Here is an 18,173-nt window from a genome sequence, read left to right as displayed (position 1 = left end):
TAAATAAAAGCTCCTCATTCAACCCTAAAGGTGTCACCGACTGGAGCTCTAAAATCCATCTGGATTCAATTTGTAGAAGATGTTTACGCCTATTGCCACCCCTCTCATTAGAGGCTATCTTCTGTAAACTCGCAACCCTCAGACTTGAGGGGGAGCCTCCATGTGCCGTTAAAAAAATGAGCGGCCACTGGGGTGAGGGTTTTTCCTTTTCTTAGGTCCGTGGTAGCCAGATGTATAGTCGATACATGTTTCTGAGCCCTCTTTCTCAGTTCTTGGGACGTTTGTCCCACATATATCATGTCACAAGGACAGATAAGGGCTTAAATGACGTCCCTGGACTTGCAATTAATGTAAGCCTTCAGTGAATGCCTGCTATGCCTGGTTGGGTGCTCAAATACATCTCGAGTCGGGGCCATGTAGGGACAGATTATTATTATTATTATTATTATTATTTATTGTTATAGCGCCATTTATTCCATGGCGCTTTACATGTGAGGAGGGGTATACATAATGAAAACAAGTACAATAATCTTAAACAATACAAGTCATAACTGGTACAGGAGGAATGAGGACCCTGCCCGCGAGGGCTCACAATCTACAAGACAGATGTTGCAATCCCCACATGGGAATGACTCCTTTAAAATGATCCCTCTATTTAACCTCACTGTGGGTCTAGAAAAGTGACTCCTGGTTAATAGATCCCTTAAGTTTGGTGCTCTCCTTGCTGTTAATAGCGGCCTGTCACTAGTAACCTCCATCGTTTGAGCGTCTGCTCGAAGTATCTGCCAGTGTCTAGATAAGATATCTCTCACCTGCCTCCAATTGTAGTCCATAATGAATCTTGTTTGTGCCTCTTGGTCACGTCCCTTCGGTGACAGGAGTGATGTCTGGTCATGTTGTCTTGCACGTTGAAAGGCTGTTAAGATCACATGTTTAGGATACCCCCTTTGTCTAAAGCGGTCCGTGAGGTCCCGGGCCTGTAGTGAAAAATCACGGTCAAGGGTACAATTGCGCCGGACACGTAAAAACTGTCCCGTGGGTACGCCCACCTTGGTGTGCCAGGGGTGAAAGCTAGTGAAGTCCAAAAGTGCATTCGTTGCGGTGGGTTTGCGGAAGAGATCCGTGGCCAAACGGTTGTCCTGCACAAACACCTTCAGGTCCAAAAAGGTGATCACACTGTCAGAAATAGAATATGTGAGGAAGATGTTATGGGGATTGATATTAAGTCCATCAAGAAATTCAATGCAATCTCCCCTTGTGCTCAGCCATACAAAAAATATATAGTCTATAAAACGATGCCAAAAACGGACCTGATTTTGGAAGGTCGGGGATGGATATACATGTTTCTCCTCCCACCAGCCTAAGAAGATGATAGCGTAGGCCGGTGCGCATTTCGCGCCCATCGCCACTCCTGACGTTTGTAGAAAAAAGGTTCTGTCGAATAGAAAGAAATTATGGTGGAGAACGAACCCCAATAGATCCAAGAGGAAGGAGTCATGTCCGCGATCAGTGAATCTATTCTTGTTCAAAAAGTAGGTTACTGCCTCGATACCATCCTTGTGATTAATATTAGAGTACAATGACTCAACGTCACAAGTGACCAAGACAAATTCTGTTGATAGTTCAATACATCCACAAATTTCGATAAAATGGGCCGAGTCCCTAACAAAAGAAGGAAGAGAGGAGGCTAAGGGTTGAAAAAAGAAATCGAGATACTCACTCGCTTTCTCACACATACTGCCGACACTGGAGAAGATGGGCCTACCAGGAGGTCTCTTGTTGTCTTTGTGGATTTTTGGCAACATGTAGAATGTTGCAATGACTGGATGTTCTACCCACAGATACTTTTTTTCTTGAGAAGTGATGATGCCCAACTGTAGAGCCCTGCAAAGCAACAATTCAAATTTTGAGAGAAATACCGACGTGGGATCTGATGGAAGTTTCTGATAAAACTGTACATTACCGAGCTGTCTCTTAGCCTCGGTTACATAAAGTTGGGTAGACCATAACACCACGTTGCCCCCTTTGTCCGCCTCCTTAATAACGAATCCCTTGTTGTTTTGTAGGTCAAAGAGGGCACATCTTTCAACTATATTGAGGTTAGAGGGTCCACTCACCTGACTAGGCATTGCAAGGATATCACGTTTGACCACTTCAAAAAATATTTTGATGGCAGGTACCAAGGAAAAAGAAGGTGTTTTTATATGGAAATTTCCTCCTATTCAGACCAGACTCATTCTCCTCCAGCAATTCCAGTAAGTCTTGAATCGTCTGACGTTCATCCGTAGGGATCGCTTGTATAAGGTCAGGCTTTTTATAAATAACCTAGAAGGTAAGGTTTCTACAAAAAAGATAAAGATCCTTTACTAGGGTGAATTTATCTACTACATGTGTGGGAACAAAGGTAAGACCTGTCTGTAGAACAGACAATTCTGCATTAGTTAGTACATGTTCAGAAAGATTAATTACCTGTAGTGCAGATGAGGAGGGCTCAATTTCTGGTTTGGTCTGACTGGAGATTGCAAAATCATTTACTTCGGTCTGGTTGGGTACTTGTGATGGTAAGGGGATTCATGACCACTGTTCAGGGAACATTTCTGCGATTGTCATCCATGTAAAACGGACCGTTTTTTTTTTTTTAATACGTTGTGTGTGACTCCGACCTAAAGGAGATCCCCCAACATTAAACATAATAGTATTTTACTTACTGATCAGAGGGGGTCTGATTGTCAGGACCTTGCAAAAGAACAGGGGCAGCAGCATTTTTTCCCCTCCACAGCAGCACTGCCATCTATCTGCAGTGTAGGGAAGTGCAACGCAGCCCTATATAAGTGAACGGAGCAGCTCCCTATACAGCAGTGCCACTTTGACAGTAAAAATGATGAAGAATTGACCCATAACTGAGCTTATTTACATCATTGTATAATAATTGGGAATATCCCTTTAAAAAAAATTATATTATCTGCAGATAATTTTACCTTTTTTTTCCCCAACAGTTGGATTTTTTTTTTCAATTTTTGCAAGGTTGTTTCCACCAATCTCTCCCATTGGGAAGCAATGTACAGTCTGAGTTATGTCAATGCTGCAGTTTTTTTTACTTGGAACCAGAGGTGACTCCAGGTCACCAATAAGCTGCTGAGAAGGAAGCTAGACTTTTCATTGACTGTCCAATAATACGGAAAATCTGATGGTTCAGTTTACGCCATTGACCACAGGTAAACATTTTACCTCCAGGCACAGCTGTGGGCTCACGCTGTTATTTGACAATGTGAAAAAACAAAACAAAAATTGAGCTTGACTTGAGTTGGTACACATGCAGCACATAAACACATGTTCACATTGGACATAAAACCTACAAGAGAAAAAATGAGCAAACACCCTGCTGTAACTAAGTAAATAAAGTGCAAAAAGTGCATTTAAATTACACAGAGTTCTTAGTAATACTGATTTGATCAAAAACAGCATAAAAGCCATCCCACCACAACAAGGAAACTCTGATTGTGATAGTCCTACACTGTCTAATATTAAAAACCTTACCAAGTGTCAAAGTTGACCTCAGTGTATGAATAAGGGCAGACAAAATGACTGGGCTCAACCAGTGGAACACCAGTCTCTGGAAGCCTTATATATAATTTCCAGCTCAGGAAATGGAGGCCACATCCCAGTATGCACAGAATGCAATAATACAAAGAAAAAAAACACAAAAATTGAGCTTGACTTGAGTCACATGGTACACATGCAGCACATTTGACAATGTGGGAGCCGCAGCTGTCTGACCAGTAGTAATGATTTTACTGGGGATCATATGCAGTGTTTGCCACGCTGGCACAGTTCTGGTCCCCCATTCAAATGAATGTGGTCCGGGTTAGGGTACTTTTTCTTTTACCTGAACCAAACTTTTTTTTACTTTTCAGCCAAACCCGAACATCCAGGGGTTTGCCCATCACTAGTAATAACAAGAAATGACACAGGGAAAAAGTATTTAACTCGCTTTCTGACATTTATTTAGAAGTTTGTACAAAAGCCTTTGTTGGTGATAACCGTTTCAAGATACCTCCAGTATGGGGAAACTAATCATATGCAAAGTTCAGGTGTGATTTTGTCCCATTCTTCCACCCAAACACTCATCAATTTCTATATAAACAAAACATCAGCAAAAAATACCAAAGATAAATGCTGGCGACTCAAATCATAATCATATATAAAGGAGAACCAAGAGTCCAAAAATAGCCAAAATTACGTATGTTCAATCATAAACTATATTTATTGATAATTTATACAACTGTACAACAACATTAACATTTAAAAACGTACCACTTATGTACTATTATGTGATAATTCCGTAGATACATCAAAAAAACAAAGATCATAGATCAGATCTCTGCCCGGTATACCTATATGTAACATGCAGCTAATGTGCTATAATAGCAAGTGCTGAGCTACTAATTGGCCATGGCATTCAGACTGTCCATCAGAGTAAATGTGTGCAATGACAGAGAATGTTTAATAACAGCTATGCCACCCGGCCGATCATGCGCTCAAGATGGTAACATTAAAACAGTACAATCCAGGTTGTATTACCCATAGTAGATGTGGCAGGTCCTGTCCTGGTCCTTGTGTGGCTGCCCCAACGCGCGTTTCGCGTCTGGTGAATACCGCTTCCTCAGGGGGCGTGGCTAAATTTGAATCTCCATCCGGTTTATATATAGGTCGCCGCTAATGAAGCGGCGACTGTGCCGGTGTTAATGCGCGTGCGTGAACCGCATCCATGCGTCTCAACCCTCATGTTTGTTCGACTCCCCACCGTCACGTGAGCGGGCCAGCGCCACGCCCACATCACGTGATCAGCGGTCGCCGGCGAGTAAGGGGCCGGAACCAGGAGCGTATACAGTGACTGTAAGTGAGAAAGTGACTAGTGCATATGTGCATAATTGTCTGCAGCTGACCACACAATCGATCGACTGACATATCAAAAAGCGATCCAATCCTCTCCCCTGGGGTACAGTTCACCCTTCCCCCTGAACTGAAACCCCCCACAAATATAGGAAAGGATAAAAGGATACGGATACCATATCCTAAAATGTAATGGAGCAAAAAAACCGGAAAAAATAAACATACGAAATACAAAAAAAAGTGATCGTGAAAAACAGTGATGTGCTATTACATAATGTGGCAATTATAAAACATGTTAAGACACACTGTAAAATGATCAGAACCACTGTCCGTTCACAAGTACATTCGGGCAAAAATGAACATGATGAGTCTGTGTCCGTATATAACTATACAAACAATTATCTAATAAGTATATTGACCTCAACAGATCCATATGCAAAGTCCATCATAAATAAATAGCAATGAAACCCATGTCATTCATGACACTTAATTGTCCATATTGCGGTCTTGTTTTGCGGCTTCATGTAAATCGTTGAGGTGTAGGTAACTTCTATCCCATATTCATATAGATATGCCCGACCGTGAAAGGCACGTGGAAAAGATCAGGTAGACAACACTCTAAAATTAATAACAGAGAAACAAATTAAAATCGATGGGAAAATGGCAAAGGAGCGTACCCAGCATAATTTACAAAAAAGAAGAAAACCCCTGGCTTTCATTAAGACCCATTGGGGCCATGGTACCCAGCAGGGTGATCCAGCGGCATTCCCGCTGTGCTAATGTGTTTTTAATATCACCTCCTCTTATCCCACAGAGGACATGATCGATACCTCGTGCCTGGAACTATTCCATCCGGATTGCGTTTAGTTGGACCATCATTTATTTTTCAACAGGACGATGACCCCAAACACACCTCCAGGCTGTGTAAGGGCTATTTGACCAAGAAGGAGAGTGATGGGGTGCTACGCCAGATGACCTGGCCTCCACAGTCACCAGACCTGAACCCAATCGAGATGGTTTGGGGTGATCTGGACCGCAGAGTAAAGGCAAAAGGGCCAACAAGTGCTAAGCATCTATGGGAACTCCTTCAAGATTGTTGGAAGACCATTTTCGGTGACTACCTCTTGAAGCTCATCAAGAGAATGCCAAGAGTGTGCAAAGCAGTCATCAAAGCAAAAGGTGGCTGCTTTGAAGAACCTAGAATATAAGACATATTTTCAGTTGTTTCACACTTTTTTGTTAAGTATATAATTCCACATATGTTAATTCATAGTTTTGATGCCTTCAGTGTGAATTTACAATTTTCATAGTCATGAAAATACAGAAAAATCTTTAACTGAGAAGGTGTGTCCAAACTTTTGGTCTGTACTGTACATAGCCAGCAGCTTTTGTTTTGGCAAAAGATTTTTTAATCTGCCACCATGACAAAGTCGACTCTTCTGGCCGGGTCCTATTCTACTGTAACTTATTAAATATTTGTTAAAATACCTAATACAATTTTAGGTATATTTTTATTTATTTTTCAATGTTTAAAATGACCAATAATATCACATGCAAGGGACAAATACCACCGCACCATGTCAACACAGTGACCAAATATACCACATACAGAGAATAAATATTGCCACACCATGACCAGACAACATATTACCACCACATGGAAACCAATAATACCACATACAAGGAACAAATATCACCACACCATGAGCAGATCACATATTACCACCACATAGTGACAGAATACTACAATATTTATCATTAATAAAAAAACACAATACTGCCATTATACACGGGAGATCTGTACTTAATATACAGTGTCCATGTACACGTAATACAGTGATCACCGGTGACATACACAGGAGCTCTGTATATAGTGTCAGTGTACAGGTAAAACAGTTATCACCATAGACATAATACACAGGAGCTCTGTGTATAGTGTACAGGTAATACAGTGAGCAATAGTGACATTATACACAGGAGCTCTGTATATAGTGTAAGTGTACAGGTAACATAGTAACATAGTTAGTAAGGCCGAAAAAAGACATTTGTCCATCCAGCTCAGCCTATATTCCATCATAATAAATCCCCAGATCTACGTCCTTCTACAGAACCTAATAATTGTATGATACAATATTGTTCTGCTCCAGGAAGACATCCAGGCCTCTCTTGAACCCCTCGACTGAGTTCGCCATCACCACCTCCTCAGGCAAGCAATTCCAGAATCTCACTGCCCTAACAGTAAAGAATCCTCTTCTATGTTGGTGGAAAAACCTTCTCTCCTCCAGACGCAAAGAATGCCCCCTTGTGCCCGTCACCTTCCTTGGTATAAACAGATCCTCAGCGAGATATTTGTATTGTCCCCTTATATACTTATACATGGTTATTAGATCGCCCCTCAGTCGTCTTTTTTCTAGACTAAATAATCCTAATTTCGCTAATCTATCTGGGTATTGTAGTTCTCCCATCCCCTTTATTAATTTTGTTGCCCTCCTTTGTACTCTCTCTAGTTCCATTATATCCTTCCTGAGCACCAGTGCCCAAAACTGGACACAGTACTCCATGTGCGGTCTAACTAGGGATTTGTACAGAGGCAGTATAATGCTCTCATCATGTGTATCCAGACCTCTTTTAATGCACCCCATGATCCGGTTTGCCTTGGCAGCTGCTGCCTGGCACTGGCTGCTCCAGGTAAGTTTATCATTAACTAGGATCCCCAAGTCCTTCTCCCTGTCAGATTTACCCAGTGGTTTCCCATTCAGTGTGTAATGGTGATATTGATTCCTTCTTCCCATGTGTATAACCTTACATTTATCATTGTTAAACCTCATCTGCCACCTTTCAGCCCAAGTTTCCAACTTATCCAGATCCATCTGTAGCAGAATACTATCTTCTCTTGTATTAACTGCTTTACATAGTTTTGTATCATCTGCAAATATCGATATTTTACTGTGTAAACCTTCTACCAGATCATTAATGAATATGTTGAAGAGAACAGGTCCCAATACTGACCCCTGCGGTACCCCACTGGTCACAGCGACCCAGTTAGAGACTATACCATTTATAACCACCCTCTGCTTTCTATCACTAAGCCAGTTACTGACCCATTTACACACATTTTCCCCCAGACCAAGCATTCTCATTTTGTGTACCAACCTCTTGTGCGGCACGGTATCAAACGCTTTGGAAAAATCGAGATATACCACGTCCAATGACTCACCGTGGTCCAGCCTATAGCTTACCTCTTCATAAAAACTGATTAGATTGGTTTGACAGGAGCGATTTCTCATAAACCCATGCTGATATCGAGTTAAACAGTTATTCTCATTGAGATAATCCAGAATAACATCCCTCAGAAACCCTTCAAATATTTTACCAACAATAGAGGTTAGACTTACTGGCCTATAATTTCCAGGTTCACTTTTAGAGCCCTTTTTGAATATTGGCACCACATTTGCTATGCGCCAGTCCTGCGGAACAGACCGTCGCTATAGAGTCTGTAAAAATAAGAAATAATGGTTTATCTATTACATTACTTAGTTCTCTTAGTACTCGTGGGTGTATGCCATCCGGACCCGGAGATTTATCTATTTTGATCTTATTTAGCCGGTTTCGCACCTCTTCTTGGGTTAGATTGGTGACCCTTAATATAGGGTTTTCATTGTTTCTTGGGATTTCACCTAGCATTTCATTTTCCACCGTGAATACCGTGGAGTAGAAGGTGTTTAATATATTGGCTTTTTCCTCGTCATCTACAACCATTCTTTCCTCACTATTTTTTAAGGGGCCTACATTTTCAGTTTTTATTCTTTTACTATTGATATAGTTGAAGAACAGTTTGGGATTAGTTTTACTCTCCTTAGCAATGTGCTTCTCTGTTTCCTTTTTGGCAGCTTTAATTAGTTTTTTAGATAAAGTATTTTTCTCCCTATAGTTTTTTAGAGCTTCAATGGTGCCATCCTGCTTTAGTAGTGCAAATGCTTTCTTTTTACTGTTAATTGCCTGTCTTACTTCTTTGTTTAGCCACATTGGGTTTTTCCTATTTCTAGTCATTTTATTCCCACAAGGTATAAACCGCTTACAGTGCCTATTTAGGATGTTCTTAAACATTTTCCATTTATTATCTGTATTCTTATTTCTGAGGATATTGTCCCAGTCTACCAGATTAAGGGCATCTCTAAGCTGGTCAAACTTTGCCTTCCTAAAGTTCAGTGTTTTTGTGACTCCCTGACAAGTCCCCCTAGTGAAAGACAGGTGAAACTGCACAATATTGTGGTCGCTATTTCCTAGATGCCCAACCACCTGCAGATTTGTTATTCTGTCAGGTCTATTAGATAGTATTAGGTCTAAAAGTGCTGCTCCTCTGGTTGGATTCTGCACCAATTGTGAAAGATAATTTTTCTTGGTTATTAGCAGAAACCTGTTGCCTTTATGGGTTTCACAGGTTTCTGTTTCCCAGTTAATATCCGGGTAGTTAAAGTCCCCCATAACCAGGACCTCATTATGGGTTGCAGCTTCATCTATCTGCTTTAGAAGTAGACTTTCCATGATTTCTGTTATATTTGGGGGTTTGTAACAGACCCCAATGAGAATTTTGTTACCATTTTTCCCTCCATGAATTTCGACCCATATGGACTCGACATCCTCATTTCCTTTGCTAATATCCTCCCTTAAAGTGGACTTTAGACAAGACTTTACATAGAGACAAACCCCTCCTCCTCTCCGATTTTTACGATCCTTTCTAAACAGACTGTAACCCTGTAAGTTAACTGCCCAGTCATAGCTTTCATCTAACCATGTCTCGGTTATTCCCACTATGTCAAAGTTACCTGTAGATATTTCTGCTTCTAGTTCTTCCATCTTGTTTGTCAGGCTTCTGGCGTTTGCAAGCATGCAGTTTAGAGGATTTTGTTTTGTTCCAATCTCCTTGCTGTGGATTTTTTTAGAAATGTTCTTACCTCCCTTCTGAGTATGTTTTCCTGGGTCTTCTTTGGTCGAGTCTAATGATGTTCTTCCCGTCCCCTCTTCTTCTAGTTTAACGCCCTCCTGATGAGTGTAGCGAGTCTTCTGGCGAATGTGTGTTTCCCAGGTTTGTTGAGGTGTAGTCCGTCTCTGGCGAGGAGTCCATCGTACCAGTAATTCACACCGTGGTCCAGGAATCCGAATCCTTGTTGTCTGCACCATCGTCTTAGCCAGTTGTTTGCATCAAGGATCCTGTTCCATCTCCTGGTGCCATGCCCGTCTACTGGAAGGATAGAAGAAAAAACTACCTGTGCATCCAGTTCCTTTACTTTCTTCCCCAACTCTTCAAAGTCTTTGCAGATTGTCGGTAGGTCCTTCCTTGCCGTGTCATTGGTGCCAACATGTATCAGAAGAAATGGGTGGACGTCCTTGGAGCTGAAGAGCTTTGGTATCCTATCGGTCACATCCTTGATCATCGCACCTGGAAGGCAGCATACTTCTCTTGCAGTTATGTCCGGTCTGCAGATGGCTGCTTCTGTGCCTCTCAGTAGTGAGTCTCCCACCACCACCACTCTTCGTTGCTTCTTGGCTGTACTTTTTGCTGTCACTTGTTGCTGTGTGCCCTTTTCTTTTTTGCTTGCTGGTATTGCTTCATCCTTAGGTGTGCCATCTTCATCCTCTACAAAGATTTGATATCGGTTCTTCAGTTGTGTGGTTTGTGATTTCTCCATGGTCTTCTTGCTTCTTTTGGTCACATGCTTCCACTCATCTGCTTTTGGAGGTTCTCTGACACTTTTTTCACCTTCTGTGACCAGTAGAGATGCTTCTGTTCTGTCTAGAAAGTCTTCATTCTCTTTGATGAGTTTCAAAGTTGCTATTCTTTCTTCCAGACCCCGCACCTTTTCTTCTAAAAGGGCCACTAGTCTACACTTCTGACAGGTGAAATTGGATTCTTCTTCTGGTCGATCTGCGAACATGTAGCACATGCTGCAGCTCACCATGTAGGTTGTCACATCTGTCATGTTGCTCCTAGATCCTGCTGATTTGCTGTGTGTGTTTTCCTTCTTGTGTAATCTACTCAGCGAAGCTCTCATGCAATAATGTCCTACAGGCAAATTAGCCTCCTCAAGCTTGAATCCCTGGTTTGGTGATGCTTTCCAAGCAGCTGGTCCCGGCTGTACCCAACGATCTTCTAGCTTAGGGAGACTTCGCTTTTCCCAGAAGGCACCTGGAATATGCAAATTAGCCTCCTCAAGCTTGAATCCCTGGTAACACATTGACTCACCGGTGACATCTCTAATTGAAGTCCTTCATCTCCACTTTCTTCTTCATCCTCTTCAGACCACCGTCACTTCTTCCAGCCAGGACTCGGCTCTGCAGAAAATAACACAGTTATCTAGAGCACATTCCACAATTTATCCCCAACTTCTATACTACTCCAGGTATAGAAAAAAAGTGATAGTGTCACCCTACACAGTAACAGGACCTCTCCTTCCCCACACTGAAAACAGTATCCTCAAAAATAATATCCTTTAATTAGCCCCTACAGTAATCATATGCCACATTCTGGTCTCCACATGTCCCCCTATTCTGGACCCCACATGTCCTTCCATTCTGGAACCCACATGTCCACCCAGTGTGCCTCATGTCTCTCCATATTGCCCTAATAGTCATCCATAATATTATAATGCATCCCATAGTCATATATAGTAGTATAATGTATCCCATAGTCATATATAGCATTATAATGCAGCTCCATAGCGGTATAATGCAGCCCCATAATGGTAAAATGCACCCCCATAGTGGTATAATGCAGCCACATAGCGGTATAATGCAGCATCATAGTGGTATAATGCACCCCATAGTATAATGCAACTGTCAGGATTCCCCTGACCGCTGGCCCCAATTGTCACGATTCGGGGTGACTTTAGGCCAACAGACAACTATCACATGTGCAGGGGGGCTTATCTTAGTTATCCCTCCACTGCTAGCAATGTGATGAGAAAACACACACAAGGCTATTGACCTCTTAGTTTTCAGCAGGGGCTTATTCTAGGTATCCCACTGCTTTCAATATACCACAAATTGCAGGGATTTATGTATATCCCACTTACAGTTCCACTTAACACTTGCAGCTCTCTGGCGCCCCCCTTACTCTCAGGTCAGATTAGGTACTGCATCCTGGGTAATTAGTCGCCAGAAAGGCTGCCTGCTATGTACTGGCTATTGGGCATGCTGCAGCGACGCGATAACTACTCCCACTCAGGCAGGAACAATAATTATCAACGCCGCAGTCGCTGCACCATCACTCAACAGTCTGCACACGGTATCGCCGCCACCAGCTTCGATTAAACGGGTCCGAAGCTAACCTAACACAACAGTAACAGTAGCATATTTCCCTTCAGAAGACTTAGGGTACGGTTTAGAACAGGAGAACGAACTAATATTAAATATTATATCCCATAAAAAATTAGGCAGTGCTTTATCAAAAATATTTTATAAAGATATTACAAATGAGACAATTGCAAATATGTACACGGGTAATTATAACATAAAGGGAATAAAGGAGAAAAGATAACACTCACATGTTCAACGCATGGCAGGCCCCCAGGCTAGGGCAGTTTTCCATACGTCCCAGCTCATGGGATGTACTCAGCTCTTCCAGGAAAAAAAGGACAAGAAGAAGGAGCTGGGGATCTGGGCAGACAGTTATAGCTAAGCCTGTAACATCCCAGAAAGGGGTTGGATCACCTCGTCCCTCCTACCTCTTCAGATAACTCATTCTATCCTAATCTATATCTACTTTTGATAACTCCGCTACAAAACATGTTATAGTCCTAACAAATCCATCATTCATCTCGGATTAACGTGAGCATTCTAATGAGATCAAATATGTCCTATCTGGGATACATATTTACAGAGAAATCCCTACTTCTTTACCAGATGGAGTTAGAAGCCCGGGTTTCGCGGGATGGGTAGATACACCGAGTGAGAATAAGAATATATATTTTCGTATTTCTAGCTTAAATCGTTTGCCTAATATCTAACAAAAACTAAACAAAGAATCTTTCATGGATACTCGAAGTTTCTACTTCACTTATAGCTGAACAAGAGCTTACACAGGAAATGCCGGTCGTAAATACTTTTGGCTCTCCTAACCCCCACACTCTATGAGAAGGAAAGCCAGGAATTTGCAGCAGAAGGGGGGCTTAGCCCACGCAGGCTAGCAAGAGAACTACTTATGATATTTCATACCATATCATGACACCTCCCCCTTTTGGTGTGCGCTAGGGAGGCAGTACCCCACGTTATGCCTCCATGGGCACCTCAGTAGGTTCACCCTGGCGGGAGAGTCCATCTGCATTCCCATGCTCTTTGCCCGTTTTGTGTTCAATGGTGAAGTCAAACTGCTGAAGAGCAAGGCTCCAGCGTAGCAACCTGCCGTTGGTTCCACACATGGCGTTTAGCCAGCGCAGAGGGTTGTGGTCGGTCACCACAGTGAAGGGGCGACCGTACAAGTAGGGCTGCAAGTGCTGCAGGGCCCAGACTATGGCCAGGCACTCCTTCTCGATGGTGGAGTAGGCCACTTCCCTCGGCAAAAGCTTCCGGCTCAGGTATAACACGGGGTGCTCTTGGTCCTCCGAGTCAACCTGGCTTAGCACAGCACCAAGGCCAAACTCGCTGGCATCGGTCTGCACCAAGTACGGTCGACTGCTGTCGACTTCTTTCAACACAGGGGCGTTGCACAGTGCGGTTTTTAACGCCTGGAAGGCCCCCTCACAGCCATCTGTCCAGTTGACGATGTGGGGTAGCTTCTTCCTGGTGAGGTCCGTCAAAGGTTTTGCCAGGCTACTATAGTGCTGTACGAAGCGCTTATAGTACCCTGCAGTGCCCAAGAAGGACATCACCTGTTTCTTGGTCACGGGAGTGGGCCAGTTCACGATCACTCCCACTTTGTCAGGCTCTGGCTTCAGGGTGTTCCCGCCTACCCGGTGCCCCAGGTAGTGAACCTCCCTCATGCCCATCTGGCACTTTCCGGGCTTGATAGTCAGTCCTGCTTGGTGAATTCGCCTGAGCACCTCCTCGAGATTCTGCAGGTGTTCCTCCCAGGAGAAACTGAAGATGGCAATGTCATCCAAGTACGCCACTGCATACTTCTCCAGTCCCTGAAGCAGGAGGTTGACCATCCGCTGGAAAGTGGCAGGGGCATTCTTCATGCCGAAGGGCATGACCGTGGACTCATACAGTCCAAAGGGTGTGATAAAGGCGGACTTCTCCTGTGCCTCAGGGCTCAGGGGAATCTGCCAGTATCCTCGACTCAGATCCATTATTGTTAGGTAATCTGCGCCAGCTCCTCGATGCGCGGCATGGGGTGCGCGTCAGAGGCTGTAATGGCATTGAGCCCCCTGTAGTCCACGCAGAACCGGGTGGTCCGGTCCTTCTTTGGCACAAGAACTACAGGTGATGCCCACGCGCTCTTTGACCGTCGAATCACCCCCACCTGTAACATCTCATCGATCTCTTGGCGCATAATCTGCTGCACCTGGTCAGAGATTCGATAGGGTGTTTGCCGTAGTGGGGCGTGATTCCCGTTGTCCACCTCGTGGACGGCTAACTCAGTCCTCTCAGGTCGGTTGGAGAACACGACCCGGAAGGGTTCCAGTGTGGTTTGCAACTGCAACCGCTGGGGTTCAGTTAATGAGGCGCTTACCTCCACATCCTCGATGGACCCATTGGCCTTGGCTTGGGCCAGCATGTCCAGGAGGGTGTCTTCCTCACCGTCTTCGTGCAAGCTGCAGACCGGTAGGACGAAAGGTTCACGTTCGTGATGAGCCTTCATCATGTTGACGTGAAAGGCCTTTCGCCTACCCCGAGCGTGGTCATGCGTGACCACGTAAGTGACCGGGTTGAGCTGTTGGTGGACGACGTACAGGCCCTCCCAGGCTGCCTGAAGCTTATCCGTTGGTACGGGGACCAGCACCCACACCTTTTGACCCACGTGGTAGGTCCGCTCCCAGGCGTTCTGGTCGTACCAGTGCTTCTGATCAGCCTGAGCCTGCGTCATGTTGTCATGCACCAACTGCGTCAAGGTCTGCATCTTGTCACGGAAGCGCATGACATACTCCACTATGGACACTTCAGAAGGGTTCGGCTCCTCTTCCCAGGATTCTCTTACCAACCCAAGGGGTCCCCGGACTCGCCTGCCGTACAGGAGCTCGAAGTGGGAGAACCCCGTCGAGGCCTGCGGAACCTCTCGGTAAGCGAACAGCAGGTGTGGGAGGTACCGCTCCCAGTCGCGCCCTTGAGTCTCAACCAGCATGCGTAGCATCTGTTTGAGGGTACCATTGAAGCGTTCACACAGGCCATTGGTCTGTGGGTGATACGCACTCGATACCAGGTGCTTCACCTGCATTCTCTTACAGAGAGCCTCCATTAGGCGAGACATAAATTGGGTCCCTTGATCAGTAAGCATTTCCCTGGGAAATCCTACACGTGAAAAGATGGCCAACAGGGCATCCGCCACCTTATCTGCCCTAGTTGAAGACAGAGCTACTGCCTCTGGGTACCGGGTAGCGTAGTCTACCACAGTAAGGATGTATTGCTTTCCAGAGCTGCTGGGGACGGCCAGCGGGCCCACAATGTCCACCGCGATCCTCTGGAAAGGCTCCTTTATCACTGGCAAAGGGATCAGGGGAGCCTTAATAGCAGGCCCCGCCTTCCCCAATCTTTGACAAGTGATACAGGAGCGGCAGTAGTTTGACACATCTGTCCCCATCTTAGGCCAATAGAAGTGTTGAGACAGCCGGGCCTTAGTTTTGCTGATCCCCAAGTGTCCGGCTAGCGGGATCTCATGGGCAATCCGCAACAACTCACCCCGGAATTGCTGCGGGACGACCAGCTGTCTTTCCCTCAACCACTCCTTTTGTGATTCTCCGGGTACTGTCTCCCGGTACAACCTTCCTTGTTCCCAGAACACCTTCTCCTTATCAGTCTCGGAGAAGCGCGTCCCGGCGAGTTGTCTCAAACTCTCTAGGCTCGCATCTGTGTGCAGAGCGGCCTGAAACTAATGGCTAGGGGAAGCCAGCAGCGATGTCAGGGTCCCTTCCCCACGGGAACCCTCTTGGACCTGCTCTGGGTCCACCTCTGGTTCAGTCACAGTGGTGACTGAGGAGGGTCCGGAAGGCTGACAGTTATCTGCGTTCCGGGCACTCTGACTGCGGGTGACAGCAGCTACGTAGGCTGTCTCCCCGGGGATTCCTAAAGACCCATCAGTCGGCGCTGCTATGGGCTCTACCTCCCCATCCACCCCCAACACTCCAGGGGCAGTGCTACTTAGGGGCCAGTTACCTTCCTAGGTGGCACTGGTCACTCTCATGGCGTCACCTTTCTCACGGTTCCCATGCTTCTCCCCGTTTCCTGTAGCACCGACACTTGCCCCTGTTAGGGGTTCCTCAGCCGTCTCACTCCGCAGAGCGACGTGGCTGAGCACACCTGTACCTATGGACACATTAACCTTCACAGAAAAATCATCATCAGGTTCAGCTGGCACAGGTACAACATTTTCACCATCAATCCTAGGACAAAAATGGTTAACAGATGCATCATTACAAGATAAAGCATGGTCAGGTAACACATGCGATTTCCCATCATCATCATCATCATCAGGGTTAACTTTACCCTTATTAGTAGATTGGGGAGGGGTGTCAGGGACGTAGTATGCAACCAACCTCCCCAAATCAGTCCCCAACAAAACATCAGTGGGCAAATTATCAGACAGCCCCACTTCATTCACCCCGCTCCCGGCACCCCAATCAATAAAAACCCGGGCCATCGGTAAGGGACAGCTGATGCCCCCAATCCCAGTGACAGTTAGGGTTTTCCCCGGAATGATTTCTTCAGGGGCCGCCAGTTCGGGTCGGATGAGGGTTCGTTCAGCCCCGGTGTCCTTGAGGCCTGTAGCAACATGGCCTCCCACAGTGACGTGCTGTACGTTGTCACACACCCTCCCAACCACACCACCCACCAAAAGAACTGCTGCATTAGGCCCTGGGGCCTTGGCTGGAGTGTTCTTCTGCTTGGTTGGGCAGGAGGGACTGATATGACCAGTCTGATGGCAGGTGAAACACTTGCGAGGTTCGGTGGTAGGTCTGGTGCTGTTGGCTACGGGGACAGGACCTCTGGAGTGCTGGCTGGCAGGGATACTGGCGTTGGTTGCAGGCTTACCCCCTCTCCAGCTGGTGGTGACTGGCTTCCGCACTTCCGATCTACGGTTGGCCTCACAGGCATCGGCAATCTGCGCTGCTTTCGTCACGTCTTTGGGTTCTCTGTCCATCACGAACTGTCGCACCTCAGCTGGGCAAAGATGAAAGAACTGGTCTTTGATCATCAGGTCTCGCAGCTGTGCAAAGGTGGTCACTGACAGTCCTTGGATCCACTGGTCAAAGTGGGTCCCCAGTCCATGCACCACATCACTGTAACTGTCGTGTGGGCCCCGTTGGAGGGTCCGGAACTTTCTACGGTACACCTCGGGTGTAAGCTGGTACTTGGCTATCAGAGCCTGCTTGATGGCCTCATAGTCACCATCTTGTTCTTGAGGGAGGGCAGCAAACGCCTCCAGAGCTTTACATCTCAGCCCTGGTGTCAGGTATCGTGCCCATTCATCTGTAGGCAGCCGGTACTGTCTGCAGGCTTTCTCAAAGGCCCGCAGAAACGTGTCCAAGTCTCCGTCCTTCTCCATAACAGGGAAGTGATCGGGCCGGGGCTTAGGCATCTGAGCGCTGCTGGGCTCATGGCTGGACTGGGACGACCCCTGCATTTGCTGTCGGGCCATCTGCAGCTAGTACTCCCGCTCCGCTTGCCGCTCGGCTCACTGGGCCTGGGCCTCTCGCTCAGCTCGGGCCTCTCTCTCAGCTCGGGCCTCTCTCTCGGCTTGCTGGGCCTGGGCCTCCTGCCGGTATTGCTGAATCAGCTGCCGGCGTCCCTCATGGTCGTCAGTGTGGAATTCTTTCAAGGCCGCCTGCAGGTGGGGGTCCAATTCGCCCGGATTGCTAACAGGGCCGGCATTCAGTGGTTGGACCTCTGCTGCAGCACCATGTTCGCTGGTGCTGGCTTCTGCGGCCTCTGGGCTCTGTGACCTGGCTTGGTCTGCTTCGAATTGCACCAGGTCAGCGACCATTTGAGCCTTGGACTTGTCCTGGGGGTTCAGGCCATGGTACATGCATATCCCAGCAAGAATGTCCTTCTTCTGCTGGTTGTACCAGGCTTCCCCTTTCGCAGCCATGGTTGCCAAATAAAAGATAGGATAGAAAAACGAAGAGAAG

At 45.9% G+C, this 18,173-nt stretch overlaps 1 protein-coding gene across 1 annotated transcript in view; it reads right to left on the bottom strand.

Annotated features, from left to right (window-relative positions):
- Positions 1-4,247: 4,247 nt before the first annotated feature.
- The window catches only part of LOC138663674 (oocyte zinc finger protein XlCOF22-like), a 101,885-nt gene continuing 87,959 nt past the window's right edge, over positions 4,248-18,173 (bottom strand). The window contains exon 8 of the mRNA XM_069749966.1: positions 4,248-5,511. Within this exon, the coding sequence (XP_069606067.1) occupies positions 5,444-5,511 (68 nt within the window). The 3' untranslated portion in view covers positions 4,248-5,443. The remainder of the gene's footprint in view (positions 5,512-18,173) is intronic.

Source organism: Ranitomeya imitator, chromosome 2 (genome assembly GCF_032444005.1).
Source record: "Ranitomeya imitator isolate aRanImi1 chromosome 2, aRanImi1.pri, whole genome shotgun sequence".
Lineage (NCBI taxonomy): Eukaryota > Metazoa > Chordata > Amphibia > Anura > Dendrobatidae > Ranitomeya > Ranitomeya imitator.
Note: the sequence above shows the minus strand (reverse complement) of the source record. Positions and strands in the feature narration are given on the sequence as shown.